General features: G+C 42.5%; 1 protein-coding gene across 1 annotated transcript in view; it reads left to right on the top strand.

Annotated features, from left to right (window-relative positions):
- Window positions 1–24,737, top strand: part of LOC126176470 (probable glutamate receptor) — a 211,571-nt gene that overhangs the window by 92,749 nt on the left and 94,085 nt on the right. The window contains exon 5 of the mRNA XM_049923627.1: window positions 23,807–23,898. Within this exon, the coding sequence (XP_049779584.1) occupies window positions 23,807–23,898 (92 nt within the window). The remainder of the gene's footprint in view (window positions 1–23,806; window positions 23,899–24,737) is intronic.

The following is a 24,737-nucleotide window of genomic DNA, read 5'->3' as shown; positions in this document are numbered from 1 at the left end:
GTCTGCAATATGCATTTTGAGGCTGTTGATACGAAAGTGGGAAGTACAGATCTTACAGTTAAATCAGGAATAGCTTAAGTGAATTACTTGAAAGTAACGCAGGAAAAGCTTACTTATGTAGGTGGTAGTAGTGTCTGCAAAAAGTTCTTGTGTGTGAAGTTGCCATGTAGAACACCAGGTGTAAAACTTTTCTCCTGAGTCTTGAACTGTGTCGGAACAAAAGTGAGGCATTCATATGACACAATAATACTGTTTTTATTTCACTACACTTATACAGGTGTCAGTTCTGCTGTGTTAACATTGCAAAGTCCTGTAGGCATGTGGATTATTAACCAAAACTGTCATATTGGAAGCAGAATCAAACACATTTGTTACGTTACTTGATATTTTCAGGAGAAAAAGGCAATGTTGCTTCTTATTAATATAATACATTCAGAGTCACAGCTGTGTTTGACCAACCATAACTGATGCTGAATGTGCATGTCGTCATATAATATGAAGGGCTTATTTCAATAGTGGTACAAGTCCATTACCTCCACTTCTTTGTCTATAATGCTTCTGAAATTAATGATCCAAACAAACATAAATAAAGGTTCATCTCTAGCAAGAAGCCATATGCTTGAATATTTCTGGTATCTCAACTGCAGATTTTTCAGCACTCATTTAACTTTACGAGTCTGTATCTCAAAATGAACAAAAGTGGACTTGTACCACTATTGAAACAAGCCCTTCATATTCAGTATTATGCACACAGCACGTCGATCTCGTGAGGCACAAGGCTCTCGTAACGAAGTACGTACGTCGGTCAACAGATGGCACTAGGAAAAGAATGTTAACTGCGCTTTTTAGTTGCTACTTGCGACTCTTAGTTGCGACTTGTCACGGAAATCGCAGTTAGACTCGATAGCGTGTCGCAGAGATGAGCATAGTTCGAACTTTGCTCAACAGATGGCACTGCTAACTGCGCTTTTTAGTTGCTACTTGCGACTCTTAGTTGCGACTTGTCACGGCAATCGCAGTTAGACTCGATAGCGTGTCGCAGAGATGAGCATAGTTCGAACTTTGGCCAACAGATGGCACTGTTAACTGCGCTTTTTAGTTGCTACTTGCGACTTCTAGCCGCGATTTGTCACTGAAATCGCAGAAAGCAGTACGGAATTCGGCCAACAGATGGCTCACGGCGTTGAATGTGAAATGCTACTTGCGACTGCTAACTGTGACTGAAATCGCAGTTAGATTTTGTAAAGTTGTTATTGTGATATCTGTGACTTCTCAATCACTGTGATTTCTAACAGATACGCGATTTCCTGCCCCCCACTATTCTTTATTGTTTCCTGTTCAGCGGCACTTAGTCCAGTGTTAGATACAACTGTGATTGAAAGTGTATCGACAGTCACGTATTGACAGAGAAATAGCACAGATTTTGGAAGAATCTGCAGATTCTCAAATTGAATTTGATGAAACTGACGATGTAGTGAGTAAACCTGAATAGGAATGTGTTGCGCGCGAGGATGTAGATAGTGATTAAGTACGAAAGATGAACTCCGGGCACCTGAAACTGATGACGACACAGCTTGTGAGGTTAGTGACAAGTACATTACAAGCACTGGAAAAATTTATAGCTCCAAACCTCCTCATATTAGAAGACGAGTAGCACAAAACATAATGACAGAATGAGGGCAAAAGATGCGAAGGTAAAGTAGGAACAATAAGAGAATCATTTGAAAAATTTTTGTCTCCAGAAATTGTCAGCATCATGATAAGCATACCAATGAAGAGGCATTAAGGCAGAAATACCCAAGATAGACAGACTTGAATTCATGGCGTATGTGGGGCTACTTATTATTGGGGAAGGAAAACGACAGTAAGTCATCAGTTACAGATTTATGATCCTACACTTCAGGAAGTCATCTGTTAAAGATTTATGGTCCTACACTTCAGGAAGGTTTGTTTATACTGCTACCATGAGCCGAACCAGATTCCAGCAGCTTACTAAAATAGTAAGATTTGATGACAGAGAGTCGTGAAGCGATCGCAGGAAACGTGATAACTTTGCTGCAATACGAGAAGTTTTTGACAAAATGAATGAATTACTGCCAAAATATTATTCTGTTGGCATGCACACTGAAATGTCATTTTTCCATGGCAGGTGTCCTTCAAGGTCTTCATGAAGAAATCACCTAGTAAATACGGTATACTTATAAGCATGCTCACAGACACTAAAAGCAGATATGTTCTCAGTATGGAGCCTTATGCTGGGAAAAGAAATGATGGTACACAACAAACAAATTCCGATGCAATTGTAGTCAAACGCCTGGAGGTTCCTGTGCATAATTCACGACGAAGTGTCACCACAGACAGATAGTACACTTCAAGTGATTTGGCCGAAGATCTATGGAAGAATCACAAGCTTACTCTCGTGGGAACATAACAAGCTAATAGGAAAAATACACCTCAAGAACTGAAAGATATTTCAAGACAAGAATTACATTCTTGTAAATTTGCTTTCAGGGATACTGGAAATGGAAATATTCCAATCAAAGTTGTTTCTTATATCTCCCGTGAAAAACTCAAAAGAAATCTGCTGTTTCTATCAACTCAACATTATGACACTGCAATTGGTTCACCTACTGACACTAAGAAGAAAACAGTTATGCGTTTATATTATAATGGCGTTGACACGATAGATCAAATGGTGAGGAAATATTCAACTAAGAAGGCTACAAGAAGGTGGCCGCTGTCTCTTTTCTATATTCTTGTGGACATAGCAGCGGGCGGTAAATAGTTATACACCATTTTTGTTGAACTTGCCAGACTGGAATAAGAAAAGAGCTAATAAGCGACGACTTTCTTCAAGAACTGGGACTACAGCTCACGAAACCATACATTGAAGAAAGGGCTACAAATATTGCAGTACTGCCAAAGCCTGTAGTTTCAAGTGTGGTCTTCTCGAACGGAAAACCAAGGAGAACTTCGTTGCAAAGATGTGTTAGTGAAAGCCGTTCAATAGCAGAAATGTACAACAAAGTGAACAAAACGACAATAATCTGCAACAATTGTAAGAGATACGTATGTGGTAAACACAGCAAAAAAACTTTTCTATGTTCCAAGTCTGAAGTACATTCCGAAGAAAATGGTGAGTAATTCTTCTCACAAAACTATGTTATGTGCCTAAGATACTTGTATATCACCTCAAGTTTTTGTAATATTATTTAATTTTAGTAATGTGTACTTTAATAGTACTATAACGACTTTTACAACAAATTTTTCTCAAGATAATTAAATTTAGTAAACCTGAATGGCGAAGGTTATTCGGAAAGTAAGGAACGATCGGTCGCAAAATGGAAAATACAGTGAAAATCTGATGAAGATTTGCACAGATGCGTTGGGCACTGTGTCTAGTATGCCCATCGATCGCATCATGTCGCTCTTTTCAGTTATGAGCTCATAGTGAGAACGTAAAGATGGATAGAAATTAGCGTCTCCCGCCACGTATGGGGGCTTGGCGAAAGAGTTCGCCTGAAGCGATGCAGTTCACGTAACATAACTGTCATGCGGTTCGTTCTGCACGACAATTGTCGGCTGCACTCTGCAGGGGCAATGAAGATGCTCCTGCAGCGTTTTCGATGGGAAGTGTTTGATCACCCAAAATATAGCCCGTAATTGGCTACCCCTGAGGTTCATCTCTGCTCAAATGAACTGCTGGCTATGAAAACAATATTTTGCCGCAGACAACGAGATGCAGTCCCGAGTAGAAAATTGTCGAAAAGCACTGGCGGCTGTCTTCTATAACGGTGGAATTGAAAAGTTGGTACAACGCTACGACAGATGTCTAAGTCTGAGCGGCGACTGTGTAGAGAAGTAGCTGGAAGGTGTACCTAACCATTGCAAATAAAATAGTTTTGATTTTCACTGTGGTTTCCATTTCGAGACCTATCGTTCCTTACTTTCCGAATAGCCCTCGTGCATGTTACTGAAAGTGGTTTGGTATTGCGAGGGTCAAGAGGTACAATCAAATGTTAAAAAGTTTAACATAATAAGGCAAATCTTGAGACATCGTAACTGACGGCGCGCAAATACATGGACCTCATTCATTCAGTATTTGAGAATGACAGCATTTAGTGACTTCCAACAAACTTAACACAAAATTTCAAACCTTCGCGAAACTTTTTTCTCGGTGACGTCCCATGCAAAACGAAGATAGAAAGAGAGTTTATCGGTTACTACATTTTCGCCGTTCCTGCAATAAGACTGCCGCATCAGACATGACGGTTGTATTAATTAGTTCTTTACTACCGAATCTACATCTACATCTACATTTATACTCCGCAAGCCACCCAACGGTGTGTGGCGGAGGGCACTTTACGTGCCACTGTCATTACCTCCCTTTTCTGTTCCAGTCGCGTATGGTTCGCGGGAAGAACGACTGTCTGAAAGCCTCCGTGCGCGCTCGAATCTCTCTAATTTTACATTCGTGATCTCCTCGGGAGGTATAAGTAGGGGGAAGCAATATATTCGATACCTCATCCAGAAACGAACCCTCTCGAAACCTGGCGAGCAAGTTACACCGCGATGCAGAGCGCCTCTCTTTCAGAGTCTGCCACTTGACTTTGCTAAACATCTCCGTAACGCTATCACGGTTACCAAATAACCCTGTGACGAAACGCGCCGCTCTTCTTTGGATCTTCTCTATCTCTTCCGTCAACCCGATCTGGTACGGATCCCACACTGATGAGCAATACTCAAGTATAGGTCGAACGAGTGTTTTGTAAGCCACCTCCTTTGTTGATGGACTACATTTTCTAAGGACTCTTCCAATGAATCTCAACCTGGTACCCGCCTTACCAACAATTAATTTTACATGATCATTCCACTTCAAATCGTTCCGCACGCATACTCCCACATATTTTACAGAAGTAACTGCTACCAGTGTTTGTTCCGCTATCATGTAATCATACAATAAAGGATCCTTCTTTCTATGTATTCGCAATACATTACATTTGTCTATGTTAAGGGTCAGTCGCCACTCCCTGCACCAAGTGCCTATCCGCTGCAGATCTTCCTGCATTTCGCTACAATTTTCTAATGCTGCAACTTCTCTGTATACTACAGCATCATCCGCGAAAAGCCGCATGGAACTTCCGACACTATCTACTAGGTCACTTACATATATTGTGAAAAGTAATGGTCCCGTAACACTCCCCTGTGGCACACCAGAGGTTACTTTAACGTCTGTAGACGTCTCTCCACTGTTAACAACATGCTGTGTTCTGTTTGCTAAAAATCCAGCCACACAGCTGGTCTTATATTCCGTAGGCTCTTACTTTGTTTATCAGGCGACAGTGCGGAACTGTATCGAACGCCTTCCGGAAGTCAAGGAAAATAGCATCTATCTGGGAGCCTGTATCTAATATGTTCTGGGACTCATGAACAAATAAAGCGAGTTGGGTCTCACACGATCGCTGTTTCCGGAATCCATGTTCATTCCTACAGAGTAGATTCTGGGTTTCCAAAAACGACATGATACTCGAGCAAAAAACATGTTCTAAAATTCTACAACAGATCGATGTCAGAGATATAGGTCTATAATTTTGCGCATCTGCTCGACGACCAGTCTTGAAGACTGGGACTACCTGTGCTCTTTTCCAATCATTTGGAACCTTCCGCTCCTCTAAAGACTTGGGGTACACGGCTGTTAGAAGGGGGGCAAGTTCTTTCGCGTACTCTGTGTAGAATCGAATTGGTATCCCGTCAGGTCCAGTGGACCTTCCTCTTTTGAGTGATTCCAGTTGCTTTTCTATTCCTTGGACACTTATTTCGATGTCAGCCATTTTTTCGTGTGTGCGAGGATTTAGAGAAGGAACTGCAGTGCGGTCTTCCTCTGTGAAACAGCTTTGGAAAAAGGTGTTTAGTATTTCAGCTTTACGCGTGTCATCCTCTGTTTCAATGCCATCATCATCCCGGAGTGTCTGGATATGCTGTTTCGAGCCACTTACTGATTTAACGTAAGACCAGAACTTCCTAGGATTTTCTGTCAAGTCGGTACATAGAATTTTACTTTCGAATTTACTGACCGCTTCACGCATAGCCCTCCTTACGCTAACTTTGACATCGTTTAGCTTCTGTTTGTCTGTGAGGTTTTGGCTGCGTTTACACTTGGAGTGAAGCTCTCTTTGCTTTCGCAGTAGTTTCCTAACTTTGTTGTTGAACCACGGTGGGTTTTTCCCGTCCCTCACAGTTTTACTCGGCACGTACCTGTCTAAAACGCATTTTACGTTTGCCTTGAACTTTTTCCATAAACACTCAACATTGTCAGTGTCGGAACAGAAGTTTTCATTTTGATCTGTTAGGTAGTCTGAAATCAGCCTTCTATTACTCTTGTTAGACAGATAAACCTTCCTCCCTTTTTTTATATTCCTATTAACTTCCATATTCAGAGATGCTGCAACGGCCTTATGATCACTGATTCCCTGTTCTGCACTTACAGAGTCGAAAAGTTCGGGTCTGTTTGTTATCAGTAGGTCCAAGATGTTATCTCCACGAGTCGGTTCTCTGTTTAATTGCTCGAGGTAATTTTCGGATGTGCACTCAGTATAATGTCACTCGATGCTCTGTCCCTACCATTCGTCCTAAACATCTGAGTGTCCCAGTCTATATCTGGTAAACTGAAATCTCCACCTAAGACTATAACATGCTGAGAAAATTTATGTGAAATGTATTCCAAATTTTCTCTCAGTTGTTCTGCCACTAATGCTGCTGAGTCGGGAGGTCGGTAAAAGAAGCCAATTATTAACCTAGCTCGGTTGTTGAGTGTAACCTCCACCCATAATAATTCACAGGAACTATCCACCTCTACTTCACTACCGGATAAACTACTACTAACAGCGACAAACACGCCACCACCGGTCGCATGCAATCTATCCTTTCTAAACACCGCCTGTGCCTTTCTAAAAATTTCGGCAGAATTTATCTCTGGCTTCAGCCAGCTTTCTGTACCTATAACGATTTCAGCTTCGGTGCTTTCTATCAGCGCTTGAAGTTCCGGTACTTTACCAATCCGTTCGCAACACGTTTTGCAGACAGTATCCACATATATCACTACATGTACATGCAAAATTATATCATCTTACGACCCATACACGTAGTTTAGGAGATATGACGTCAAAAACACTGAGATGCATGAAAAACGCTCTTTTCCTCGAAATGGAGCGCGTAATACCCTGAATCTATTCATTCAGTGTTGCATAATGAGAGCACTTAGCGACTTCTAACAAACTTTAAGCATAATTACAAATCTTTTTTTAAGTTTTCCTCGTTTACTTGCTTAAAGTCAAATATTTAACACGTTATCTCCATTGTAAACTAATCAGACGTCTGAAGCTGTTTTATACAAGCGAGTTCGATTCTTGAAGGAATCGGGGGTTGCTGTAAAACGCTTTAAAGAACTACACTGCCGACGTTTCGACCGACTTTTCAGAGCTGTTAAGTCCTGGATACTGGTGAATGTCTATACTTATCTACTGTTTATTTCGGTTTGCGATAGCTGTCGACGTAACATGGCACTGGACAGTTTGAAGCGAGGTTGCTATGGACGGGGGCAACTCTACGGTAGCCTATTGTCTGCGCTACTTTTCCACCCTTTCCCTGTCTCTTCCCCCCCCCCCCCCCCCTTCGTCTCTCTCTCTGTCTCTCTCTTTCTTCTCACCCTCCTTCTCTCTCTTCCATTGATCGAATATAATAAAGATTCCCCAACAGACCAAGCATAATCAAACAGTTTTCGAACAAGGTTTAGTGGTTGAATCTCTTTTGGGGGTTAAATAAGCTTCCCTGGACTTTTCCCGACAAATCTGAGTCTCATTTTTCCTTCCCCACTGTTATAAGTGTGTGATCGCTTCGCCTTGAATCGCTGTGAGCACATACTCCTGAGTTCTTGCTGGTTGTGACTGAATCCAGTCACTCTCCGCTGATCGAGTATCCAAAATTATCCGATCCTTCGTCAGTTCGTATGCTTTTCATTTAACTTATTTATGTCAAGAATCTGCTGTCAGTCTTTGCACCAAACACTAATCGACTCTTCATGCACTTTTTAGAAATTTACTAACTACTATATGTACAAGTCCGCAAATTTCGCAGTAAGATTGAGCGGTTTTAAAACATGTTTGCAGATAACAGTATTCATAGTGTTTTTCAGAGTTATGTCTAGACTCTGAATCGCAGAATAGTGCAACAGTTGTAGAGGCCGCTTATTCTCAGTCTGACAGCAGAAGAAACCTCATATACGGAATATCATCGTCACGGAAGTCTTCTCAACTGCTAATCAGTTTAAGCAATGACCCGTACCACAATACAGTTGGCGTGGACAACTGGTTTGTTCTGAGATATAGGAAGCCACGTTGGATAAGCAGAGAATTTTTCCTCATAAACTGACGCCATTTTTAAGTGAATTGTGTCAATCCTAAACCCACTTTCATTGATAACATCTTCTTTTTCTCATCGAAACGTTCCACAGAAATGTACCCGAAAGACATTGCACCGCACATAGTGTCTGCAGATAAACATAGTTTCATACAAGCCACTACACTCTATTTTTGTAACCTAAGGAAAGTGAATTAAGTCAGAGCTGCAGGAAATTCGTGGGTATAAAATTTGTGGGTAAGCGGCTCGAATATTATGTTATAACTTTGGAGAGCTCAAACACTGAAAATAGGTTGTGGCTCTAATTCCCTGTTTTATTTTTTAAACATTTGAATCATATGTGGATTTTGCACTAAGTGAAACATTTAATAGAACCCCGCTGTGACAGAGCGGTTCTAGGCGCTTCAGTCCGGAACCGCGCTGCTGCTACGGTCGCAGGTTTGAATCCTACCTCGAGCATATGTTTAGTCCCATAGTGCTTAGAGCCATTTGAACCATTTTTTTAATAGAACCGCTGAACCTACAGCAAAAGGAAATGATAAATCAGTCATTTAGTACTGCAAATCGTTATTTAATCTTTTTTCAGTTGCTGATGTCCAAGTTTCTGTGCACCCTAAATTTGCACTTATCATATAGTTTCCTGAAATTTTTATTCTTTTTCGTACTTTAACTTGCCACTGGCCTGACATGCAAAAATCAGCGCACTTCATACGGAAGCATTATAGAACTATAATTTGCTAGAGATTGTTCCTGGAGAGCGCTTGCACATTAACCTACAGACGACTGTGCGTGCGTTTGCGTATAATCAGTGCTCTGGCTTCCGCCTATGTGAAGGAAACGTCAGCTAATTACTCATCGCAAAAGTACTTGGCAGACAGTAATTACTGCCTACGCAGAGCGTCTGTTTGCCAGTGGCTGTTAAACGACGCTTGATTGACTCCCGCGGAGACAGCTACAACCCTCCGTTCCGCCCGACGTGCTCTACTGCTTCAGTAAATACAGGCTGCGTTAGGAGGAACGATCAGTATTCAAGGATATGGCAGGAACGACCGTCTGAAGCAAAAACTTCATATCGACGTATGCCCTAGACCGAATGGTTTCCGAACTATAACACATTTAATGTGCATTGTTATTTTTTTTCCGTGTTATTTGATACATTACCCGCCCCGATAGCCGTACAGGTTAAAGCGTTGCTTTCGGGACGGGGAGGTGCGCCGTCACCGGATCGATTTCGCTCAGCGGATTACGACGAGTGTCGGTGTCCTGGCCTGCCTGGATGTTGTTTTTAGGCGGTTTCCCCACACCCATCAAGGTGAATACCGGGCTGGCACCCCAGTCCCACGTCAGTTGCACGATTTGAACACATTTAGAAAACTTCCGCAGACAGCTGGGGTACACATACACTACTGGCCATTAAAACTGCTACACCAAGCAGAAATGCAGATGGTAAACGGGTATTCATTGGACAAATATATTATACTAGAACTGACATGTGATTACATTTTCACGCAATTTGGATGCATAGATTCTGAGAAACCAGTACCCAGAACAACCACCTCTGGCCGTAATAACGGCCTTGATACGCCTGGGCATTGAGTCACACAGAGCTTGGATGGCGTGTACAGGTACAGCGGCCCATGCAGCTTCAACACGATACCACAGTTCATCAAGAGTAGTGACTGGCGTATTGTGACGGGTCAGTTGCTCGGCCACCACTGACCAGACGTTTTCAATTGGTGAGAGATCTGGAGAATATGCTGGCCAGGGCAGCAGTCGAACATTTTCTGTATCCAGCAAGGCCCGTATAGGACCTGCAACATGCGGTCGTGCATTATCCTGCTGAAATGTAGGGTTTCTCAGGGATCGAATGAAGGGTAGAGCTACCGATCGTAACACATCTGAAATGTAACGTCCACTGTTCAAAGTGCCGTCAATGAGAACAAGAGATGACCGAGACGTGTAACTAATGGCACCCCATACCATCATGCCGGGTGATACGCCAGTATGGCCATAACGAATACACGCTTCCAATGTGCGTTCACCGCGATGTCGCCAAACACGGATGCGACCATCATGATGCTGTAAACAGGAACCTGGATTCATCCGAAAAAATGACGTTTTGCCATTCGTGCACCCAGGTTCGTCGTTGAGTACACCATCGCAGGCGCTCCTGTCTGTGATGCAGCGTCAAGGGTAACCGCAGCCATGGTCTCCGAGCTGATAGTCCATGCTGCTGAAAACGTCGTCGAACTGTTCCTGCAGATGGTTGTTGTCTTGCAAAAGTCCCCAAAAGTTGACTCACGGATCGAGACGTGGCTGCACGATCCGTTACAGCCATGCGGATAAGATGCCTGTCATCTCGCCTGCTAATGATACGAGGCCGTTGGAATCCAGCACGACGTTCGGTATTATCCTGCTGAACCCACAGATTCCATATTCTGCTAACAGTTATTGGATCTCGACCAAAGTGAGCAGAAATTCGCGCGATACGATAAATCGCAATCGCGATAGGCTACAATCCGACCTTTATCAAAGTCGAAAACGTGATGGTACGCATTTCTCCTCCTTACACGAGGCATCACAACAATGTTTCACCGGACAACGCCGGTAACTGCTGTTTGTGTATAAGAAATCGGATCGAAACTTTCCTCATGTCAGCACGTTGTAGGTGTCGCCACCGTCGCCAACCTTGTTTGAATGCTCTGAAAAGCTAATCATTTGCATATCACAGCATCTTCTTCCTGTCGGTTAACTTCACGTCTGTAGCACATGATCTTCGTGGTGTAGCAATTTTAATGGCCAATAGTGTATTTCGTCCCGGAGGGGGGGGGGGGGGACAGGTTGAAGACAGGAAGAGCATCCTGAAATCCTCTGACGTTAACCATGTCAGATCCGTCCATAAACACGCCGACTCTGCGCCGAAGCGGAAAAAAAGACACAAGAAAAGCAAAGGAGAATTGTTCAATACATCGTCAGGCTTACACGTGTACAACAGTTAGTAAACATTACAATATGCGTTTTAGAGAGTATCAATTGAAAAATACGTTTTGTACAAATTCAGTTAACCGACGCTTCGGTCAGATACAGTGTCAGCCTTTCCCACTTCTCCACTCACCGCACGCCACGGACAACTGCACTTCAACTGACTAGTTTAATGGCAGAAAGATATGCCGAGCGAGCAGGCTGACAACAACGAGGTAGGTTGGCCTAGAATATTACGTCAAAGAGGTTGGGTGGGTAACACACATACGTCCGTCCCACTAGCCTAAAAACAAATATACGTTTAAATGTGTACTTCTCTCGGAAACCATCCATAACGGGGCATGTGTCGACATGGAATTTCTTGCTACAAATGAGGGCTCCTGATATATCCCTGAATACTGAACATTCCTCTTGAGACACCCTGCATTTCATTATACTGTGAATCGACTTCATGGAATAATTCGAAGAACAGGCACTGGAAATTGCCAGCAAAAACCTGGACATATAGTCCCGTTACGAGGATGATACGTTTGTTTTGTGGCGACGTCGAAAAGAGGAACTAGGGCATTGTCATGGATACCTCTGTGAGATTAATTCGAAGGTTCAGTTATCCATAGAGCAGTAGATAGACGGCCGATTACGTTTTCTGCATGTGCTAGTTTCAACAAAGAAGGTGGTAACTTAGGCCATTCGATTTACCAAAAACCCACACCCATAGACTGTTATCTACATCAGAAGTCAAACCTGCATAACCACAAGAGCGAGGTGTTACAAAAACAGGATCGGATAGAACGATCCGTTAACCGGAGCTACTCGAAACAGAATTGGCATGTCCACGAATACTTTACCTAAGAATGGTTATTCATCTGTTGTCATAAACAGAAAGTAAAGACCGCCCAGTTAGGTTATAGTGATGTTCAGCCCATTGCAAAATCCAAAGTTTTCTTACTGTACATTGAAGACATTGCTGACCTGATCGAAAAAGGCCTGAAGAAATGAAATATTACTGTAGTTTACACTACCGCCCGAAAGATACAGGAATATCTAAGGGTGGCTTGCGTTCTTGCAAACCATTGGCGAAAAAATTAAATAAAAAACATAATTTATATAAAATGAAGTAGTTCTGTAGATGCGCACGTCGGTACGACAGAAAGAGCGGTGCAGAAACGACTAGAAAAACATATGGTAAACTGTAGAACGAGAGAAACAGATCAGCAGTCACGGAGTACACTTTGCAGCCTGAAGACCTTTACGTTTGACTTGATAAGTGTCATTCGATATAGCATGCAATGACTGTGTCTTTAATAAGAACGATGCAATGTTCTAATGGGCATGCATGCGAGAGCTGCACGCTCATATAACGAGTTGGTGGATCACCTGGAGAAGAGAATTTGCTTGGTGGCCATCCGGCCTACACATGTCTTCCACATGTAGATTTCATTGGCGGTGTAAGGAAGCAAGTCTTCCAAGGATGGTCACGGATGTGTCAGCTCTCACAACGGTCCAGTGGAAGACTTTATGCAGCAGTACAGCTTAACATTCCGGAAAAACCTGATTTTCACGAATAAAACTATATAGATGTCATACCACTACCATAATGTACATCCGGCTCGGTAACGGCTGTTATTCTCCACATATCAATAGGATGAAAGTTCAGTACCTCCATACTACGAAGTACGCCCAGCTGAGTTTTCAGACTTCAGCCACGTGACGGTTGGCTTTTCGCCTTACAACATCCAAGGTGTGAGTTTCTCAGGCCCTTGATCAGAGCAGGAATTCCTGAACCACGTTTGTGAAGACCTGTTTGGGCTGCTGTCCACAGTGGACTATGTCAGTATTGCCCAGTTTATGAAAAAGTCGGTTATATAATTGTAAATCGGACACCGAGGATCCAGCGTGAGAAGATGTAAAAGACAGACTGTACTGAATGTAGAAAGAGAACCATGAAGTTCAACTGGTATTAGTGTAATGTAATGCGCCACTGTCATATAAACGATATTGTATACCAAGTCTGTCATTGCTCACTTCTCTGGCTAAATGGTTAAGGCCAAAGCCCAGCCGGCCGCGGTGGCCGAGCAGTTCTAGGCGCTTCAGTCCGGAACCACGCGGCTGCGGCGGTCGCAGGTTCGAATCCTCCCTCGGGCATGGATGTGTGTGATGTCCTTAGGTTAGTTAGGTTTAAGTAGTTCTAAGTTTAGGGGACTGATGACCTCAGCTGTTAAGTCCCATAGTGCTTAGAGCCACTTGAATCATTTTGAGCCAAAGGCCAACAAATAAAAAAATAAATATCTGCACGAGAAAATGTCAGAGAAAAGATCGGGAACTCACTTTCATTTCTGCTCTGTAAAGATTCGCGTCCACGTTGACTGCAAGATAGACTATGAAACAGCGTAGTTTCCCGTAAACTGCGTGATAACCAAAAAAAGCAAGTTTTACAGTGATACCGAACCCACAGTATTTCCCACCGTACTTGGGAACGTTACACTTGCCGTTTAACGGAATCGCAGACAATCATTGCCAGAATCGCACGAGAATTTGCAATGAACAAATAATCAGCATTGCCAGGTTACAGGAAGGCTGAAGTACTGCATCTCCACACACATCTTATGAACGTTTGCGCATAAAAGCCAGATCCTACTATCGGCCCGGTTATGGAACAACGATGAGCGTATCTGTCGTTCAGCTGCTCTAGGACGGTATCCCAGTTGGATGATGCATCGTCATATTGAAGGGGCGTACTCTCGTGGCTAACGTGGTACACACTCCAAAAACTCTAGCAGAACATTATGAATAAACACGAGGAAATATGTACCATTCAGATGAAATATCAGCAGATAGCATTTAAGGAGAAGGACGAGATAGATCCCTAAGAAGTGCACGGTCGATTCCAAGTGAGCTCAACGTCTCTAAAGATCTCACTGCAAACTAGATATTTCCACACATAGTCAAACCATGATCCTCTACCTGGCAACCTCCTTAGTATTAACATATTATACCCAATGAAAAAGAAGAAGATACTGTTATTGGGGTAGAGAGCGATCACCTAGAACGTGCGATTAAAAGTGAAATAAGTTTGCATTATGAAACATCAAGCTGCCTTTTTTTGGCGGAAATAGACTCGAAGGTTCTGCACAGCTGTCTCTAGGTTACGTGGTTTAGCGCATTCTGGTGACCTACCTGAAAGTTTCTATTTCATTCAGTGCATGGTACATACACTGCGCAACACAACTAAAGGTTCACTTTTTTTGTTCCATAGTGACACAGAAGTTTTAAATTTGGTTCAGGGGTGTCCACAACCTTCCTCTGTAATGGTGTAAATGCGTGGCACCATCCGAAGTCACCCTCGGGCTCGGCGACTCTTCAAACAATAAGGTATTGACATCTGCGAGAAAAAGGGTAGATCTCAGAAGTTCGTGTGATATTTAAGCTGGGTTAATAATGGCACATTGCCTCCAAATTTCACCACAATTCAGTCCAACACAATGTGGACATGTCACACTAAGGGAAGTCGTTACACGCCCTGCTCCACACATTTCATCCCTTCTCATTACGCCTCAGCGATGAAAGTCAGAATCGTGATGTCCAGTATTGAAATCGTGCGGTTTGCTTATGGGTGGTCGAGAAAAACTTTTCGGACACACCTCCCCTCACAAACGACACAAAAAAGCAGCAGGGATGACATAAGGGGCTTCAATGAAACCGCTCCTTGCCTTGGAGCTTGACTCCCGCACATTTCGCAGTAGAAAACGACACTTCACAGTGCGATGAGTAACAAGACGACGTTCTTGACAACGTTTGATATTGTTGGCACCCCCTGGACGATTCAACTCTTCTCTAAGAACATCGTCACGCTACAACCCACTGAATGTGATCATATCCCTTTGGAGTATAGCGCTACTGTCCAGGATGGAACCACTAGAGACTGTTCAAAACTACTCGACAACATTTTCAGCTCTTTTATTTCTCGGCCTCCTGTAATGTGATCACTGGACCGGGGGAAAGGGGGGGGGGATGCAAAGACGGCGCGCCACACTGACGCTTTGTCACTTGACTCATTTAATATTAAACGGCAAAGGGTTCCTCTAAGTCGCTTTAATTCGGCAACGCCATCGGTGCTACCCAGTGGCCTTTGTTAAGCACTTTAAAAATGTCCCTGTACAGAGACAGCCATTCACAGATTCCTAGACTACAGTGTGAGAGGCATTCCTTCCGCCAGCAGGCATTAATTCAGCAAGGTAGAGTCACTCCGCTGAGGTGTATCGAAGTGGTTGCCTGTCATGTCGGCGGCTAGGAATCGGTGTATGGCGTCTGTGAACAGAGAAATTTTTAAAGTGCTCCACAAAGGTGCACTGGTAGCACCGATGGTGTTGCCAATCTGAGGGGTCTTAGACATACCGAGTGCCTACACATATGTCAGTGTCACGTCCCGCCTGTTACCGAGCCACAAGAGGGCGCGCAACAGCTGGGCTGAAAAAAGCATGAACACCCATTACTGCTTCGGATCACGTTCAAATTCCGTCTAATGGTTTTGAACTCTCTCTAGTGGTTCAGTTCAGTACAGCACAGCATAAATTGCAGAAGGGTTAAACTCCAAAAGGGTACTTCTGTAAAATATCTGGGATTATTTGAAGTGGAATGATCATATAAAATTAATTGTTGGTAAGGCGGGTGCCAGGTTGAGATTCGTTGGGAGAGTCCTTAGAAAATGTAGTCCATCAACAAAGGAGGTGCCTTACAAAACACTCGTTCGACCTGTACTCGAGTATCGCTCATCAGTGTGGGATCCGTACCAGTCCGGGTTGACGGAGGAGATAGAGAAGATCCAAAGAAGAGCGGTGTGTTTCGTCACAGGGTTATTTGGTAAGCGTGATAGCGTTACGGAGATTTTTAGCAAACTCAAGTGGCAGACTCTGCAAGAGAGGCGCTCTGCATCGCGGTGTAGTTTGCTGTCCAGGTTTCGAGAGGGTGCGTTTCTGGATGAGGTATCGAATATATTGCTTCCCCCTACTTATACCTCCCGAGGAGATCACGAATGTAAAATTAGAGAGTTTCGAGCGCGCACGGAGGCTTTCCAGCAGTCGTTCTTCCCGCGAACCATACGCGACTGGAACAGGAAAGGGAAGTAATTACAGTCTACATCTACATCTACATCCATGCTCCGCAAGCCACCTGACGGTGTGTGGCGGAGGGTACCTTGAGTACCTCTATCGGTTCTCCCTTCTATTCCAGTCTCGTATTGTTCGTGGAAAGAAGGATTGTCGGTATGCCTCTGTGTGGGCTCTAATCTCTCTGATTTTATCCTCATGGTCTCTTCGCGAGATATACGTAGGAGGGAGCAATATACTGCTTGACTCTTCGGTGAAGGTATGTTCTCGAAACTTTGACAAAAGCCCGTACCGAGCTACTGAGCGTCTCTCCTGCAGAGTCTTCCACTGGAGTTTATCTATCATCTCCGTAACGCTTTCGCGATTACTGAATGATCCTGTAACGAAGCGCGCTGCTCTCCGTTGGATCTTCTCTATATCTTCTATCAAACCTATCTGGTACGGATCCCACACTGCTGAGCAGTATTCAAGCAGTGGGCGAACAAGCGTACTGTAACCTACTTCCTTTGTTTTCGGATTGCATTTCCTTAGGATTCTTCCAATGAATCTCAGTCTGGCATCTGCTTTACCGACGCTCAACATTATATGATCATTCCATTTTAAATCACTCCTAATGCGTACTCCCAGATAATTTATGGTATTAACTGCTTCCAGTTGCTGACCTGCTATTTTGTAGCTAAATGATAAAGGATCTATCTTTCTGTGTATACGCAGCACATTACACTTGTTTACATTGAGATTCAATTGCCATTCCCTGCACCATGCGTCAATTCGTTGCAAATCCTCCTGCATTTCAGTACAATTTTCCATTGTTACAACCTCTCGATACACCACAGCATCATCTGCAAAAAGCCTCAGTGAACTTCCGATGTCATCCACCAGGTCATTTATGTATATTGTGAATAGCAACGGTCCTATGACACTCCCCTGCGGCACACCTGAAATCACTCTTACTTCGGAGGACTTCTCTCCATTGAGAATGACATGCTGCGTCCTGTTATCTAGGAACTCCTCAATCCAATCACACAATTGGTCTGATAGTCCATATGCTCTTACTTTGTTCATTAAACGACTGTGGGGAACTGTATCGAACGCCTTGCGGAAGTCAAGAAACACGGCATCTACCTGTGAACCCGTGTCTATGGCCCTCTGAGTCTCGTGGACGAATAGCGCGAGCTGGGTTTCACATGACCGTCTTTTTCGAAACCCATGCTGATTCCTACAGAGTAGATTTCTAGTCTCCAGAAAAGTCATTATACTCGAACACAATACGTGTTCCAAAATTCTACAACTGATCGACGTTAGAGATATAGGTCTATAGTTCTGTACATCTGTTCGACGTCCCTTCTTGAAAACGGGGATGACCTGTGCCCTTTTCCAATCCTTTGGAACGCTACGCTCTTCTAGAGACCTACGGTACACCGCTGCAAGAAGGGGGGCAAGTTCCTTCGCGTACTCTGTGTAAAATTGAACTGGTATCCCATCAGGTCCAGAGGCCTTTCCTCTTTTGAGCGATTTTAATTGTTTCTCTATCCCTCTGTCGTCTATTTCGATATCTACCATTTTGTCATCACCTTTGGGTGGCTTGCGGAGTGTAAATGTAGATGTAGATGTAGAATCACATTCAGTGGGTTGTAGAACCACGATGTTCTTGGAGAAGAGTTGAATCGTCCAGATGGTGCCAACAATAGCAAAGGTTATCAAGAACGTCATCCTGTTACTCATCGCACTGCGAAATGTAGTTTCCGATTGCGAAATATGTGGGAATCAGCGCTCCAAGGGAAGGAGTTGTTTCATTGACGTCAGTTATATCACCCCCTGATACTTTTTTGTGTCGTTTGTGAGCGGCGGTGTGTCCGAGAAGTTTTTCTCGACCACCCATAAGCAAACCGCGTGATTTCAATACTGGACTTCGCGGTTCTGACTTTCATCGCAGAGGCGTCTGGAGAAGGTGTGAAATGTGGAAAAGAGGGCGTGTAACGACCTTCCCTTCGTCTGACATGTCCACATTGTGTTGGACTGAATTGTGGTGAAACTTGTAGACAATTTGACATCGTTAATCGACCTTACGCTTCACGTGAACTTCTGCGCTGCGGCCTTCCTTCGCATGTGTCGACACTTTGCTGTTTGAGGCGCCGTTGAGCCCAAGGGTTATATCGCAGGGCGCCACGCTCTGACGCCGTTACAGAGGAAGAATGTAGGCACCTTCGAGCCAAATTTCAAATTCTGCCTTGCAGTGGCAGACAGTTACGGTATTTCGAAAAAGTGCCCCTTCAATTGCCTTGCGTTGGGTAACAGTTCTTAGATGTAGATAATAGCGTATCCGAGGGATTGTCGGTAAGGAAATTCAGAACTACTTGCATAAAATTTTCACTTGGGTCTGCTAAATGGCATCTCTCTTTAAAGGTGGACAAATTTGGATTAGCACAAGTTAATTCTCGTAATAACGGAAAAGAACCCAACTGTGTCCGATTACAAGCTTAGTGTTAAACTTGTGGAGCCTGTTATGTCCTTCAAATACTTCTAGCTTATACCTCAAAACAAAGTAAAATGGGACGAACATGATACTTCAGTAGATATAGTTGTGGGATCTGAGGAAGTATGGTTCATATGTATAAGAAATAGCATATAAGACTCTAGAGCGACCAACTCTATATTTCCATCCAACGTTTGGAGCGTTTATACAGATTTCAGGAAAGCAGATATCGAACTAAGTTAGAGGGAAACTGCTAAAACCATAAGGTTTCGATAAAGCGGATATGAAAGTGTAACGGTAATGTTTAAGAAAATTAAGATACAAACATCGTGAATGAAAACACGCACGACACGGGTGTAATATTTTACGATGTTTATTATTTTTTTACAAATTGGTTTTCGGCAGTTACTTCAGCATCAGGTACAAAGATAAATATGTGATTCAGTGAAATATTTGTAGGATCAAAAATTTTATACTAGTGCATCTACAGAATATCTCTGTTTCCAAAGATGAAAACTGTTAATATTGGATTTAGGAATAAAACAGAGGCATTATTTACGTCAAAATGCGATGTAAGATTATTTAACTAAAATAAAATATGTGACACGTCAACTAATGAACTATATAACAAATTACAACATCGTCCATAGAAGACAATAAATTGAACAATCAACTTTGGTGACATATTCCATGGGAGTGGCTGAACGAAAGTCTTGTCTTTAATAGATACTAAATTACAAAATGATAACTTACACTAGTGAAACTAAGCAGGTAAGTGAAGCAGCTATGATTTTTAACAGGACAAGAGGAATTGTAGTAGCAGAAATGTTGAAAAAATGGGGCGTGTAAGTAAGAGTAACAATTTACAAGGTACTCTGGATGGGATTATAAGTAGAATCTGCAGTTAGAAGCGGCGAGTAAACATATGTCCATCTGCCAAAGCTAGGTACTGAATGATCACAGTTCTCTTACTCGCCACTTATAACTGCAGATACTACCCATAATCTTATCTAAGCCCTGTTGTAAATTGCCCCTCTTACGCATATGCGCCATTTTTTGAGTATTTCGCTTATTTTAATTTCCCTTGTCCTCTTGAAAAAAATTGCTTTGTATAATCACAGTTGCTTCACTTACCTGCTTAGTCTCACTAGTACCTCTTATCTGTTTGTAATTTACGCCCTGTTAAAGACAAGATTTGTTTGTTCAGACACTACCTTGGACATGTCACCAAAGTTGATTGCCCAGTTTATTGTCTTCTAAGAATGATTGTTGTAATTTGTTATATAGTTCGTTAGTTCATGTTGTGGGGGTACTGGTGTGTAGTATCTGTAAGTGGTTGTTCTTTGGAGGGCGATAATGCCCAGTGGCTCAGAGAGTCGCAAGCAGAGGCAGTTGTTGAGAGGCTGTGGAAGGTGTAGGCTGCGTGAGCCAAAGGCGGTTGCGTAGCGAAGGATTTACCTCTATGTTTAATAGTAGTGGCACACAGTTTGAATAATAGTGTGTTTATGTTTGTGCAGTGTGATAAAGGAAATAAATTAAATTTTACCAGTTCTTAATGCGTCTCCATCAGTTAGTACCACACCATTGCATTTAACAGTGAACGAAGTCTTGATATATACGGTCAAACAACAAGAGGATTGTAACATAATAATCATTAATTAACCCATATAATCTCCAAGACGAAGGGAGCTTATAATGTGTCACATATTTTATTTTAGTTAAATCGTCTTACATCGCATTTTCACTTAAATAATTCCTCTCGTTTTATCCCAAAATCCAACATTAACGGTTTTCATATCTGGAAATGGAAATACTCTGTAGGTGCACTAGTTTAAATTTTCGATTCACATTTCACTGCACCGCATATTTATCTATGTACCTGATGATGTCGTGACAGCCGAAAACCGGACTGAAAATAAATAATAAATATTGTAAAATAGTACACCTGTGTCTTGTGTGTTTCCATTAGAACGCATACAATATTCTATCAACAATCGACGTTACAGTCAATCACTGTAAGACGGGAACATCTGGAATAAAGGTAACTTTACTCCTTTCGGAAAAGAATGTCTGCAGCTTGAATGTAGCAAAAACTAAATTAGAGCCTAAGTTTCAGATTTTATCTGAAGAAATGGAATAATATTTTTCAGCAGGGGTCAGCCCCCATGCTGCAAATTTTTCTCTCGTAAATTGGACGCATCTCACTGAGTGAAAAACAAAAACATAAAAAGCAAAAAGCCTGTCCTTTCCCAAGAACGAAATTCCACAATCGCCATGGGATTACTGGGCCAATCAGAATCTTACCCGCTGTACCCAAACCCCTGGAAAATATTGTTCGTGATCAAGTGAGTGAATAATCACCTAAAGTCGACTTATATGATAAATATGTCCGGTTTCAGAATACACTATAGCACAAACACTGCACTAACTGAGGCAGCTGATAACCTGAGATGAAACGATGAGGCCGCAATATTGACACTATTAAACTCCATCAAAATCCTTTGATACCGTCATACCTGATATACCACTAAGAAATACAAGTATATAACTTGAAATTTACAAATATTGCGTAGGAGTGGTTTGAAAATTACTTGTGAAGCTGACAGTAGCATAATGTCTGAGGGAATGAAACGAGTGCCACTTGCGTCAGTCCTGGGCAAATTGTTGTTCTCCTTTTATGTCAATGACATCGCGTCCTTTCTCTCCGCTTGTAAACATTTCTGTGCTGGTGACTTCCAGCTTCACTTAAGGGTCAAGACTTGAAGATATCAATACTGCCATCTTCCAAATGAATTACGATCTAGCTCCAGTGGCCAGATGGGCGCAAAACGTAGGATTTACACTAAACACGAAGAAGTTCCAAGTAATTTTAATGTCTCATCATAAACTAATTAGTTCTGAAATCCATTAACAATTGTTTTCTAAACTTCTCGACGGTATTCCAATATCATTTCACAAAACGGTGTGTAATTAGAGCGTAACTTTGGATGAATACCTTCACTGGGTAGAAAATATTGTCACCAACTGGGGGTAGGGTTCCATTTGCCTCTGTGACCTCCAGAAATTTCGGAACGTTCTTCCACAGGTTGTGAACCACAAACATATGCAGTCACTTGTTCCGCCAAAACGTCCGCAATTGCGATGTATCCCAACACGGCACTAGCAGTGAAAACTCCAGACGGTTTGTGTGCGTTACATCTGTAACGTCCGTGTATCTAAGCATGTTAGTGCTTCATGTATCCAATTAGGGTGGTTGCAGCCAGACAAGTTACGTGACTACCATGTGCTATGACTGCATTATTTCTTTGTTTCCTAATACGCATACAACCAAGTATCTCGTATCACCGATCAAGCTCCTTTCATCTTATCATAGTAGCAATATCCCCTTCCATTTATCTAGCTTTATAGTTGTGTTCACCCTGTAACATTTCTCTTCAATGCTGCATACTCAATTACTTGTCGTCAGAGCGGATGTCAGTCATTATTTTGAAGTGAACTGCATCGAAGGGCGTATCCACATATATAAAAACAAAGTTTTAATTAGCTGATTATCTCGATGCTGAGTTCGTTGTCTTCTTCAGTGGCGCGATAACGTCCACAGGTGTTCTTCTAGTGCGCAGAAAAGCAACTGATGAAAGGATTGTGAAAATCGGATATTCCTCGAAATACCAATATCTTAACTTTTTACATCTGTTTTCTGCAGCCTCACTAAACGACTCAACTTCCATTTACAATCACTTCTCGCCAAGCTTTCACACAATGAAGCAGGACAGAGATACTACACAAAAGAAAGAGTTTACATCTTTGTCAGAACTGAATTTTCAAAATTTTACGTTAAAACTTCAATATTATTTTAAATAAATGGAACATAAATATTTAGACGGAAAATAATTAATTTTTATGGGTACATTTTTACATGAATTTTTCTTTATATAGATGAAGATACTGACACCCGCTGGTATCGTAGGATCCCTAATGTACGTACAACTCAAAAACATTCGCACAGACCTTTTCTGCTGCTGTTGTTTGCCTTTGGAATTAGCTCCTCTGTAGGGCAGCTGTGCATAATTGAATGCCCTGTTGCATTACGAAAAATCTGAAGGATTTCTTTTTTCAACTTCATAATTTTTCCGTAAAATATTAACATATATAGCCAGTTCCGTCTGTCAAAATTTCAAGCAAGTGTTCCCATCTTCTTCCAGTTTCGATTCTTCCTATGTTTGTTTATCAGTCAGTCACGACATTTACTTTCCCTCTGTCTTCGTTACTTGTATTAAGTTACGTTTCTCTCCCTCTCTGTCTTCTTTTAAGTCCATTGTTGCCACTGCCCTCAATTTCATCTACTGATTGTCTTCGTTGTTTCCATGAACTAATAACAACTGCTTTTTCCTACTAAAGCTGATGTTATTTCCACTGCTTATATTAAAGTTGTTTCAAAGCTTTGTAGCCCATACTAATGTAATATTCTTATAACATTTGTGTAGTTACGTACATAATGTAAACTTCGTTGAATGCTTGGTAATATGAAACAAAGGGTCTCGTAGTCGGAATCATCGTAGGATAAATAAATCAATAAATAAAATTAAAAATGTCTCGCTTAGAGATCATGAGAATAAGCGAAGAGAGAGAGCGAGAAACGTACTGAGGCATGTAGACAATCATTTTTAAATAACTTGATGCGATAATTGAAGAGGACAGAAATTCCATAATGCTCGCACTGTGCCTTCATGTCCCTGTAGATGTTTTTTCGCTTAAACTGTTGTTGGGCGTCTTAGATATCAGTTGTTTGTTTGCTGCCATATTCTCATGTTAGCTTTTACTGTTACAGGAACCACCATTTGCAATATATGAAGACAAAACGCGAGCCAGCGGCTTCTTTGGCGGTTTGTGGCACATCCTGGAAACACGGATGAATTTTAGGTAAGGCACTTTAGGTGAGGTGTGAAAAAGGCAAACTGCGTGAAGGCTATTAAAAGTTCACACACATCGGGATGGTTCTAGATGCGTCTTACAAAGAGATACTGTGGTGTGTTTGTTCAAAGAGTCTGCTGGAAACACAGAGGAAATTACCTCGCCCAAGAATGGCATGACAGGCATATTTTGGAGAGTGTCGTTTTAGATATGACTATGGAGGATCAGGCCCAAGTCTTCCTGTTGGGCTGTATGTCAGTGTTGATGCACCACTCTTAAGCCCCTGGAGATTTATGGCCTAACGGAATACGGAGGCTATACTCATGTGTTCTGAGAGGAACAGCCAAACTAAGCATTATCCTAAAACATTTTTCTAAGGAAGATTTCCTGGCAAGTGCAGGACCCTTTGTGTGTAAGGGGGGGGGGGGAGGGGGTATAAAGAAGGCATAGGGAGACCAAAGCTTGGACAGAGGGAGCCGATTCAACGAAAGTAGGTTGCTACAATTATACTTTAGTTACCGGAATCGAGCGAGATGAGAGTGCACTGGCCGAGGGCGTCAACAGGAATCGTCGGTTCAATGCAGGCACACATAACAAGGACGACTTACAACACAGATCACATGGCGATATACCAAAACCATACAGCACAACCAAATCGAATACCAAGACGTAGCAACTATCAACGACCAGAGCAACGATGAATAGATATATGATCATGAGCGCTGTCGGAACACGACTGCGGTCTGAGCCCCATGGCTGCCGGCTTTATAGCACAGCCGTGAGCGCCGATAGGGGCATAGCGCTTTGGCTGCGACAGCACCGCTCGCAGACTGTAGGGGCTCCCCCTA

The sequence above is a fragment of the Schistocerca cancellata genome, chromosome 3 (assembly GCF_023864275.1).
Source record: "Schistocerca cancellata isolate TAMUIC-IGC-003103 chromosome 3, iqSchCanc2.1, whole genome shotgun sequence".
Taxonomy (NCBI): domain Eukaryota; kingdom Metazoa; phylum Arthropoda; class Insecta; order Orthoptera; family Acrididae; genus Schistocerca; species Schistocerca cancellata.
This window is presented reverse-complemented; position numbering and strand designations above follow the sequence as displayed.